Source organism: Habropoda laboriosa, unplaced genomic scaffold (assembly GCF_001263275.1).
Source record: "Habropoda laboriosa isolate 0110345459 unplaced genomic scaffold, ASM126327v1 scaffold32, whole genome shotgun sequence".
NCBI classification, from domain to species: Eukaryota; Metazoa; Arthropoda; class Insecta; order Hymenoptera; family Apidae; genus Habropoda; species Habropoda laboriosa.
The window spans coordinates 377,465-388,873 of NW_017100135.1; the positions used below are offsets into that span (position 1 = coordinate 377,465).

Below are 11,409 nucleotides of genomic sequence, written 5' to 3' on the forward strand. Positions count from 1 at the left end.
TTTTACAAAATAAGTGCTATAGTAATTAAATTAGAAGATGTAATGAAATAAATTTGTAGTTGAAGAAGTAGAATATACTTAAAACTGCAATCTGTCATTGAATATTTCATCCCAAAAAATTGACACCAAATGGATACTATGCCTTTTGAAGACTAAATAGATCAAAAAGTTACTGTATGTAATAAAAAATACTATATTAAGGATTTATAAAGAATCAAAGATTAATGTAAAAAAAAACAATTTAATTAAATTATAAATTATTTTTATATGTTATATTTCATCTATAGATACATAACGTAGACTTTTTCTTATTGGTCAATATTACAATGATTAAGAAACTTTTACATACAATAATATTAACATTGCATTAAATTTATATATTTGACAAATAATAAAGAGAAGAATTTATGTTAAAATTATTAGTTTTAATAAATACGTATTTTGGTTTAATTAAATTTAATTCTAACCGTAAGAGTAAATAGGCAAACGGAAGAGCTTACTTCGAATTATCAAAATACGTAAAGATGGCTGAAGAAAGTGACAGGAGTCAATTGCCACCCGGTTGGGAATGCAGATATGATATTCGAAGTGGTCGTCCGTATGTAAATTTTTATAGAAACTCATTTAATTCTGTTAACTAAAGTTGAAAAAAACAAATGCTGTTGATTGAAATATTTATTTATTATAAATGGCTAATGTTACGCAATGATGATTTATTTTGTCGTTCAATCTCTTGTATAAAAACTAGTAAAAGGTATCGATAAACATAATTATCTTTTACCAAATGTTATTTTCCGTATATTTTTGAATACATGATATAATAATCAAAAATATTGTATATCACAATAAATAACAACATTGTAATTATCGGTTATTTCACACATTAATTTGAACAAATGGTTTTTAGATATTTTATAAATCATTTTAATCGTACAACAACATGGGAAGATCCAAGAGTAAGATATTGGCAGTATTCTCAGTATATTCAATCGCAAAATTCAATGGCACTGAGTTCTGCTACAACTATAACTTCCCAAGATATAACCATGCAGGTCAGTAAATAATTCCTGTTATGTGTTAATTTTGTTTAATTATTATATACTGAATACATCCAGTCTTATATGTAAAAAAATATTAGGATGTTTTAAAATTGCACTCATGCACGTATGAAAGTATTTATAATTGCACTTCCAATATATGTATTCTTGTCATATGCACATGCTGCATTTGGATAAAACATAATATGTACACCAAAATAATAGACTGGAGGAAATGGAGGTGGTGGACATTTAGGTTATGCAGGAGCTCACAGAGCTCCACAAATTTATCCAACACCGTCTCCGTATCATAATCCACAACTTGCATTTTTACCTCCTAGTTTACAGGTAGGTAACTTACAATTGTATATCATTTGATATTATGATACTGAATTTACAGCAACATCATATTTTGGTTTATCAGTTTCTTAGTAACTTTTTCCTTTACCAATATTTTTTATGGGAACCAAATTAATATAAACAAGATGATTACATAATATATTTACTAACTATTCAATGATTTATATTAAATGATTTGTACTAAAATTACTACGAATGTAGATTGTACAATACATTATATAAAAATAAGTTTTTCATAATTTTATTAATTAATTTTCATTATTTTTAAAAAATTCATTTAAAATGTTTTTACAATGAAATAGAAAAATTTTTGTTGTTTAATATAATCTCTTTGAACATTAATATGTTAGGTTTAATAATGTTTCAAAGTAATCATAACAAATCAATTCATCAAAATCCACAAAATATTGTTTGACTGACATTTTACTTTATTGCCTGATGAAAATCTCTGTCTACCAAAAAATTTTTTTAATTATGGGTATAGATGGAAATCAGTTGCAGCTAAATTTGGTGAGTGAGGTAGATGTGGCAAGAAGTTGTACTTCATTTTGTTCATTTTTACCATCAAAATCATATTTGTGTGCAAATGTTTACTGTGTTGGTGAAAGATAACTTTTTTATTCACCAAACCTAGTCTATTTGCATGAATATTTTTATCCAATTGATTCAGAAAATCAGCAAAAGACTCTTCTATAATTTTTCAATCTTTTAGAAGGTAATTTATTAAAAGCATTCTTTTAGCATCTAGAAAATCAATATCATTAATTTTACAACTGACTTTACTGTCATTACTCCTTTCTTTTTTTTATAGAGAAGAAAGAATTTCCCATTGTTTATAGTTTCCAATGTATAATAGTGGACCCAAGTTCCATTAGTACTTATAAAACAATACACATAGTCCATTTTGTTCTTTTTAAAATGGTGCAAATATCTCCATCTTGTAGAGAGCTTTTTCATATCTGATTCTTTGGTCAAAATGTAAAATGTCTGTTCATTTGGAATCAGAAGTTTAGAAATTTTAGGGATTTTTACCCAACGTTCCTTTAAAATTGTATTGTGGACTTTTCCAAGAAGTTCTGACATTGTTATAGTGTTTGGGTGCTCACTGTGTGGCTCTTTTTCTGGGCTTTCCCAACCATGTTCAAATTAAGCAGTTCATTTAAATATATTTAAATATAAAGGACTAAAGTTTTCCAAAATATTTTTCATATTGGTATGAATATCTATTGTTGACCAACTTTTTGTAACAAAACATTTAATTATAGCTCAATAGCATTTTCTTTAATCAATAAATATTCATATAATATGAAGATAATATAAAACATGATGATACTTCTGTTCAAACAGCTGTATATGAAATATTACACAATGGAATTAGTGACTCTGTGACAATTCTTTATATGATAAATAGAAATTTTTTGCATTTTCTTTTAAAAACTTATTAAATGATCCATGTATTACATACCTATTTTTCAAGTATTTATTTATTATTAAATATCAAACATGCAAAAGACTTAACAGTACCTAAAGAAAATGATTTGTATAGGACCTGAAAACTCCATTATCACTGAAATCAGTTAGCGCAATGACAAACAGGCTTGGGGACATGACATTAGCATCACCAACTCCAGTAAAGAATATGGAAACAAGTTTAACACAGAATTCAGATGCTGAGATGCAAGTTGCTAAAATCAATGCTATGTTTCCAACAGTTTCTGACACTCATATTAGACTTCTTTTAAAAAAGTGAGTCTTAGACATATATTTATAATGTGTATGTGTGTGTGGGTGCATGTGTACGTACACATATATGTACATACAGAGTGCTCCATACAACTGAAATAAGGTATGTTTTTAAAGTGGTTAGAAATAAAAAGAAAAAGTATTATAAGGTAATGGTATTAGACTCTGTATACTTCTATATCACTTTTATGCATTGGTATAACTGAAAAGGGCAATTGCACATTCTTTTTCAGTGAAACTCTATATAAATGCAATATATTTTTAAGTGAACTAGGTAATATAGCTTTTTACCTTTTGTAAAAAAATGTTAATATATTTGTTTTAAAACTGTTAATTTAAAATAAATTATTTCAATTAAAAATTTTCAATTTTAAATTTGTTTAATTATTTTTATGTATCAGCACCCTTATATGCATTGTTTTACATATGTTATTGAAAGTAAGAGCAAATTTAAAAGTGAAATAACTAACAAACTAATAACTTTAAATATCATAATACTTCTTTAGAGGATATAAAATTGCACTGAGTAGTTCATCTGAAAATATATAGAATTCCATTAAAAAAAGGTTTAGTTGTATTTTTCATATGCTCCAATGCATAAAGATGCATAAAAGTAATATAGGAGTATGTAGTATCTATTATTATTAATTTTGTTTATCTCCAATCATTTTAAATATATAGATTGTCCTTGTTGTATGGGAGGCTGTGTGTACATACATTGAAGTCTTTATTTATGTTACTATGTATTATTTTTAAAACAAATTTTAATTAATCTATTCCTTTACTTTTATTAATATAAATTGTTAAATGCAGAACATATTAACAAACACACAAAGCAATGCTTTCTTGTATATTTAGTTACATTTATGTTGATTAAACATTACTTTTTTTTCAATGAGTTTTGTTAACACTGTATCAATCATAGTGCTAAGGTGGTAGCTGATGTCTTTCAGATACCATAACAGAGCAGCATTGGTAGTCAGTGCTCTGCAAGTGGAAAAGAATCCCCTTTGTGCTCCAGGACCATGCACACCTGTGGGAGTGCATTCAAACTATGCAATACCAAGATGGCGATTACCACCTCATGCTATACATGCAGCTCTAACATTGAGTCCACCTCGTGGGGCCCGGCCAGCCCCTAACTCCCCAAAAATGAAACTTAGGTTCTTCCCATACTTATAATTTCAATTTCACCCAATATGGATGCTAGATGTTGATATTGTACTTTGTGATAGTTGCCAAAAAATATATCAGATATTAAGAGAGAACACTATGAGTGTTGATTTGTATTGAATATCTGATATATTTTATGTATATGATCATACAATGCTGTGTAGTAATAGCATGTATTAGTACACATTGCAGATTATTTATATAATTAAATATTTTTAATTTATAAGCAACTTCACAGTTTTTTCTTTATTTTATACAGTATACATGTAGAAATTACAAATTCTTTTATCTGCAATGTGTCAAAATTTGAAAAGTATAATTTCATAAATGATAATATTGCAGTCATTATGAGAATGTAAAATGTTGTAATATGTTGTCAGAATTTACATCCTGTGTAGTAGATAAATTTGTATTAAGTAGTTTTCAAATAACGATATCAAAGGGCCAGTGAATATTTTCTTTTTGTTAAAAAGTTTTTTCTTTTTCTTATTTTTTACATTTACAACTTTTATTTGATTTTTTTATACACAGTGTTGTCATTTGAGATTCATTTTTCATTTCAGTTTCTTCCTGGTTTACAGTACACCACATGTTGGATAGTGTAAAATTTACACATCATAGATAGGTTGGTTTCAGTTTTATATCATCAATGTATGTTTTTGTTCAGTTTTTAGTAGCAGAAGGAAGTTTATGTTCTTCGTTAATTTGTTGTATGTTTATTGTAATAAGAAACTTTATAATAATAAATGAGTTTCTTAAAAATTTACTTTAAATATTACATGTATAAATTAAAAAAACTAAATTTCAATGATTTAATTATTACTAAAATGTAAAGTTTAAAATCAGAAATTTTTTAAAGTACAAATATAATGTGCATGCAGTAGAGAACTCATTTATTGAACAATAATGTGGTTTGAGCATGGCAGTATGTGCATGTGTACTATAATTTAAAATATTAATATTCTGTATGCAGTTGAAGTATATTGTCATCGTACTATATAAAACCTCTGTATATTTAAATTAATTTTAGTAAATTTGTAATAACATTATACATTTTAAATTGTCAAGTTATCTGTCACATGTGCATACCATGTAAATTGTTACAAGTTGCATTTTATGTGAATTTTAGTTTCTAGTTGCCAAAAATAAGTTTATTTTAATATTCAATTTGTTTTAATTTGCATAATATTTTTTCTAATTTATTTATGAATATATTATCAGTTGCACAATATTCATTCTTATACTGTAGACTGTGTCCTTATATATATATGTATGTACTTGGTACAACATTAAATATCTGTAATAAATCTTACACACTAAAAAAATACGTGCACAGGTACCTGAAAAATGTATTTCCAAAAGTAGAGGAAACTATGTTACTTGATATTTTGGAACAAAGTGATAACAATGTTCAGAAAGCTTCTGAAAAATTGATTGATTTGGGTTATGAAAAACGAAATCCAACTGCTCCTAAATCACTGATAAAAAGAAAAGAGGAGGAACGAGTAATATATTAAATTATTTTATATATTTACTCAATATCCGTTATTTAAAAAATAACTAACAATTAATTTTTGCAGATAAAGAATGAACAACAAACTGCACCTACCCCTCCACCACGTATGAAAAGCTTAGAAGAAAAAAATAAAAGTAAAAAGGTTTAGTTGGCAAGTTTTTTAAAATATTAATATCAATGTTTTAATTTTTAAACTGTAATTTATCAGTGAAAGTGCGTTTAATGGAAAAGTATAAGTCAGTGCCAGAAAGAGTAATAATGCTTGCTATGGATAGTGTTGATTATGATGAAGAAAAAGCAATACATATACTAAACATCATGGTTACAGAAGAAGCTACAAGACCATTATGTACATCAAGCAGTCAAAGGTATTATATTTTTAAATAGAGAAACTAGCTTCTTTTGTTTGTGTAATAGTGATTCCAGAAAAATTGTATATTATGGAAATATAAGGTCCTACCATATAACTAATATAGAACATTTGCAGCAGTAGAAGTGATGAAAGAAAAGATAGTCCACCAGTAACTGAAGCTGTAAAATTAACTGCCTCACCAATTAAAAAAATAGTTAAGGATGCAGATTCGGAAAAATCTAAACGATCTAAAAATAAAATAGAGATACCAAAGTAAGATAAAATTTTGTTATGCTTCATCATGGTTATATTTTTCGCATTTAAAGAAATAAAAATTATAGTATTCACTAATATTTTTAGAGTTTCTCGAGGAACTAGTACTACAGAAGACAATGAGTATAAGTCTCCATATTTAACAAAACCTGTTGGACCAAATCCTGATTTACCAAAAGGAGCCAATAATGATTTACTTTTGTAAGATAAATTTTGTTTCTTAACTTATTTGTAACGGCAATTGTCATACATATGTTATACTTATCTGAGATGTTGAAATAGTACATTGTATAGTAAGGTAATATGTATATATAATATTTACTTGTTATAATTTATGTGATTGTAGCAAATAGAGGTTTCTAAATTTACTTAAGAATTTCACGAAATTATACGTGAAAGAGGTTAGTAAGGTTTTGACATACTAGTATGTTATTTTTTAAAATGACCAGTAAAGTTTTGATATAACAGTACGTCGTCGCTAAAAACGATCAGTAAGTCTTTGTCGCACTCTTGTTATCCGTTGCAAATGGGTTAATAAATTGAATTTGTTTACTGTACAACTATAATGAATAATAATTAGAATTATTGTTATTACGAATTTTTCAGACCTGATTATGCACCATGGTCAGGACCTGATCCAAATTTGTTGACTAAAGAGATATACAGCAAAACAATAGCAAATGGACATGATATAAATTTGCTTTCTGGAAATCGTTGTGTTGCTAAGGAACCTAATTCAGAATTAAGGAAAGGTCCACAGAGGGAATTAACTCGAGGATCTATTTATTCGCAAAGAAATGTTTCTAATATGGAAAGTCGTGGTAAATGAAACATGTGTAACTGTTTTTTTGTCAATTTCTATGTTTGTTAATAAGGAAACTTGTTTTAATTTTATGTAAAATATATTTTCTCTTATTTAATTTTTTTATATAAATTACGCAATGTTTTAGTTACAAATAAGTAATTGAATATTAGTAAATTCATTTTTATAAACATTAATTTTTTATATGTTAAATGAGAGCTTCCAAAAATAACATCAGTTTAAATAAATGATTATTGTTAGATTCTATATTATATTCGTTATATGTTTGAAGTTATATTGATAAATATTTGTTTGTTTTGTTACAAGTTAATGATTTTTCTGTTTATTAGAAGAGATTACTCTCAATATAAACGATAAATTCGGTAAAATGTCTACAATGTAGCAAGCAAGATATAATAATGACAGAATGTGCAAAGAAGTGTTCAAATTTACGTACATATACATACTTTAAATGATTTAAAAAAATATATCATTATTATATTCTAGTATGCATTATCAATTTGAAAAAATCATAATGCTTCCATTTATGACATATCTTGTCATTTTTAATGTGTACATAAATATGACCAAATTTCTAAATATTCACAAAATGATTTAAAAAAGTTTTGATTATTTATTAAATATTCTTGACGTCGTATTTGGACATGACAAACTTCTTTGCAAATGTGAATGAAGTTTCTAATTATTTTAATTCAAGTGCAACATTAATATGTGTAATAGTAGTAATGATCTATTCTATGATCAAATATTTTATAGTATTAATTACATTTTAACTATCTGTGGTACAGTATCTCTGTTTTATTTAAGAAAATGAAGTGTTGAAATATTTAAACCTTGAATACAAAGTTAAAATATTTCATTATATAGTTTGTATCAGTGGTTTTTTATGATAATATAATTTACAGATATTTTAAAATGTTCAACATTTTAATGTTTTACGAATTATATTACCGTACACTTTTATTAAAGTTGTATTATTATATTTATGTGTATAGTGCAAGGTATAAAAGGAATTCTTGAGTTTGTCTAAAAAGTGTTAACTGTAAGATTTATAATCAAAATCATAAATCTACAGCCAATATATTCAGTATTATCAAATATCTGGAAGTAATATAAGGTGTGAAGAAATTTAATTATGTGACAAACATTTGGAAAGTTATTAGTTTTGTAAACTATATACATTTTAAATCGTATTAACAATTGAAAACGATATGAAATACAAATTTGCATATCCATGATGCAAACTCCCTGGTAATTATTACATACAATATAGGCCATAACCAAAATAGGGTTTCTAATGATAAACTAAACAAGAAAAAACTTTATATGTGCTATAGTTAAATGAATGTACAGAAGTATTTTCATAGCTTAATTCAGAATAATCCTGCCTTTGAGAAAATCTAATATGTGAATAAAAATTAATAACAGATGGGCTGTGGCTGAAACATTAGTTGAGAGCTATTTTTATAGCTTTTTGACTTGTGAAGAAACTAGGAGGGATAAAATAATCTATTTTGACTATATTTTGAGTATTGCCACGTAAACAGAAGAGTAACATTAAATGAAATAAATGAATTCTTCAATTAGCTAATTATTGTAATTTCATATTTCTGTGTGAAACACATTTTGTCAAATATAATGACTTAAATATCATATTCCGTGTAAGGTATATAGTAATTCAGAGTTTGTATATGGGATGTATTGCTGTGGTGTGACTATTAGTCAATATGAAAATGCCAAATTTGTTTCTATCAAAACTCTTCCATCCAAAAAATTCATTTTTTAAGATACTAGTTTATGAAACATAATATGAAGGAAAAGTGTTTCTATTATTCTTTTTAAGTTACATAGATATGAATTAGATGTTATAGGAGGTTGTATGCAATAAATGTTAGTAAAATTGTGCTATCACTAAAATAATAAATGTATTTTATCATATGGGATTTGTTGATCTACTATGGGTTTTTTGTTATATTATATAACATAAGATATTTGCTATATATTCAAACAATAATGTTAATATTAACGGAGTTACCCTATTTCACAATTAAGATTTCAAGTTCCAAGCGATTTTTCTCATATACACGCTATTTTATTTGCAGAAACAAAACTATTTTTAACAGATTTTATGCAATGTGAATACATAAAAAATCTATATATTTAGATATTCTCAGAATTATTTTGTGTTTAATATAGTCTTGTAACAATGTCAAAAATCATATTCACCCTTATTCAAGGGTCATACTTAGATCTAAGAATTTCGTCCTAGATATTTTAAACTAAACAATTAATAAACTTTAAAATGAATTAAAACAATCCATAACTAGCAATATAAATATGATATAATGCAGATGGTGTATGCTGAATATCACAGAATGCAAAAATTGTATTTCATTGTATTTACACATATCTGTACAATAAAGGTATCCGTAATCTATTCTTCTTGTGCAGTAATTTATTGACAGAGCTTTATAACTTATATAACCATTTTTTGATATACATAATAACAAAGTACATATTATTTTTCTATTATATCATTCTATAAAATATTAAGTACTGACATACATCATATAATCACTAAATAGTCTACGATGATAAACAATTAAATTTGATTTACTTAATGCATTATTTATTTTAACTGCTATGTAATTAACTTTTAATTATTCATTTTATAGTATATCATATTTTGTATTAATTATAATAAAAGTATAAAACCAAATTGTATATAACATAAAAAGGAATAAACACTTTATGTACAACATATAAATATCTACTACTTGTAAGAAAGAAATACATATAGCATTTAATTTGTTTACTGTAATATCAGAACTTAAACTTCATCCTCATTTAAGAGCATATTTGGTATACCATCATTAATAGGGAATTTTCTACCAGATTCTGGGCATAATAGATCTCCATTAATAACTTCAACTTCAAGTAAAACATGATGAACCTTTTTTAAAAATTCTTCATTTGTTTCAAAATCTTGAATCAAAGTTTGTGGCAATTCTCCAACATGTCCTATCTGTATTAACAGTTATATTATTAGTGTTTGTTCTTTAATGTCAAAAAAATGTTCTATGTACAAAATAAAGAGTAACTGCTATATCCTAGACAAGATGTAGATAAAAAAACATTCCATTTTATGAAAGAAAATATAAAGTTAAATGTACTTCAATTTTCATCTAAAACAATCTTATGCAAAGTTCAAGAGAAGTTTATAAATTTATGGCCACATTTTGTAGGACAGCTTGTATATTAATCTCAAATTTCAACCTTCATCATATGGATCTAAGAAAAACATTAAAAATATTTTTATTTTCACATGTGCTTGTTGAAAAACTGAACAAAAAATAAATTACTTTAAACTCAATATATTGTTTTACTTTCCTATATATGAGATTTAACATGATGTCCAATATGATAAAGGTTATAACAATAAATATGTTATATATAAATATATTACTTTAAATAGAATTTGTAAATTGACTGCACAAAATTATCTTTTTTATTTTATGCACATTTAAATAATTGTGATAGTTAAGTTTAAGGAAAATAATAAATAACTTACACTTTCTGCAGCTTTCCAAAGTGTAGCCCAATCAAGTTTTGGAATTATCCTTGCAATAAATTCTGAATTAAAATCTACCTCTGACACTTTAATATCCTTTGCCTACAAGATAATATAGAACGCCCTTTTTGTTACTAATAGAATTATTTAATCAAATTCACTCTTTGTATTTATAAATTAAATCATTTAACATAATGATGCTTTACATGAATAAGTCAAAATTAAAAAGAAATCAAATCAATGTGTACCGAAATTAACCTCAAAACTTAATAAATGTAAAACTTACAACAATTCCTAGAGGATATCCAACAGTTACACCTTTCAAGCATTTTGAAGTCAACATATTATGCGTTAAAAGTTTCATTTTTCTTCTTAATATTATCCGAATATATTGTTAATTGAAACAATTTGAAAAAAATTATAATTTCGTTTGTCGAGATCTTGTGTTACGTGTGCATGGCACGCTATTCTTGATGCCGGCTTTTACTAACTTCTGCGTGCCTGAAATTTGAGACACAATTTAACGCGATTACATTTTATCATAAAGATAATTTAATAATT

The 11,409-nt window shown here is 25.8% G+C and overlaps 2 protein-coding genes across 2 annotated transcripts; one reads left to right on the forward strand and one right to left on the reverse strand.

Moving 5' to 3' along the window:
- The first annotated feature begins 494 nt into the window (after nucleotides 1-494).
- LOC108578486 lies at nucleotides 495-7,283 on the forward strand. The gene is made up of 11 exons (XM_017941837.1): nucleotides 495-598; nucleotides 908-1,052; nucleotides 1,263-1,385; nucleotides 2,944-3,143; nucleotides 4,094-4,303; nucleotides 5,650-5,818; nucleotides 5,894-5,963; nucleotides 6,038-6,197; nucleotides 6,317-6,454; nucleotides 6,542-6,655; nucleotides 7,061-7,283. Exons 1-11 carry the CDS (start codon nucleotides 525-527, stop codon nucleotides 7,281-7,283), a joined length of 1,626 nt encoding a protein of 541 aa, XP_017797326.1. The 5' UTR covers nucleotides 495-524.
- A 2,824-nt stretch (nucleotides 7,284-10,107) lies between these two features.
- On the reverse strand, nucleotides 10,108-11,212 carry LOC108578639 (multifunctional methyltransferase subunit TRM112-like protein). Its single transcript, XM_017942009.1, has 3 exons — nucleotides 11,135-11,212; nucleotides 10,849-10,950; nucleotides 10,108-10,302 (listed from the first exon to the last, which is right to left on the reverse strand). The coding sequence occupies exons 1-3, from the start codon at nucleotides 11,210-11,212 to the stop codon at nucleotides 10,108-10,110; spliced, it is 375 nt and encodes a 124-aa protein (XP_017797498.1).
- Between the last annotated feature and the right edge of the window lie 197 nt (nucleotides 11,213-11,409).

What these genes read in the sequence shown, in the direction of transcription:
- LOC108578486 (XM_017941837.1), top strand. Translation starts at nt 525, where the DNA reads ATGGCTGAAGAAAGTGACAGGAGTCAATTGCCACCCGGTTGGGAATGC. An exon ending in TTTTACCTCCTAGTTTACAG is followed by an intron (nt 1,386 to 2,943) that starts GTAGGTAACTTA and finishes TGATTTGTATAG; the next exon opens with GACCTGAAAACTCCATTATC. An exon ending in AAAGAAAAGAGGAGGAACGA is followed by an intron (nt 5,819 to 5,893) that starts GTAATATATTAA and finishes TAATTTTTGCAG; the next exon opens with ATAAAGAATGAACAACAAAC.
- LOC108578639 (XM_017942009.1), bottom strand. Translation starts at nt 11,212, where the DNA reads ATGAAACTTTTAACGCATAATATGTTGACTTCAAAATGCTTGAAAGGT. An exon ending in GATATCCTCTAGGAATTGTT is followed by an intron (nt 10,951 to 11,134) that starts GTAAGTTTTACA and finishes ATTATCTTGTAG; the next exon opens with GCAAAGGATATTAAAGTGTC. An exon ending in TTTGGAAAGCTGCAGAAAGT is followed by an intron (nt 10,303 to 10,848) that starts GTAAGTTATTTA and finishes CTGTTAATACAG; the next exon opens with ATAGGACATGTTGGAGAATT.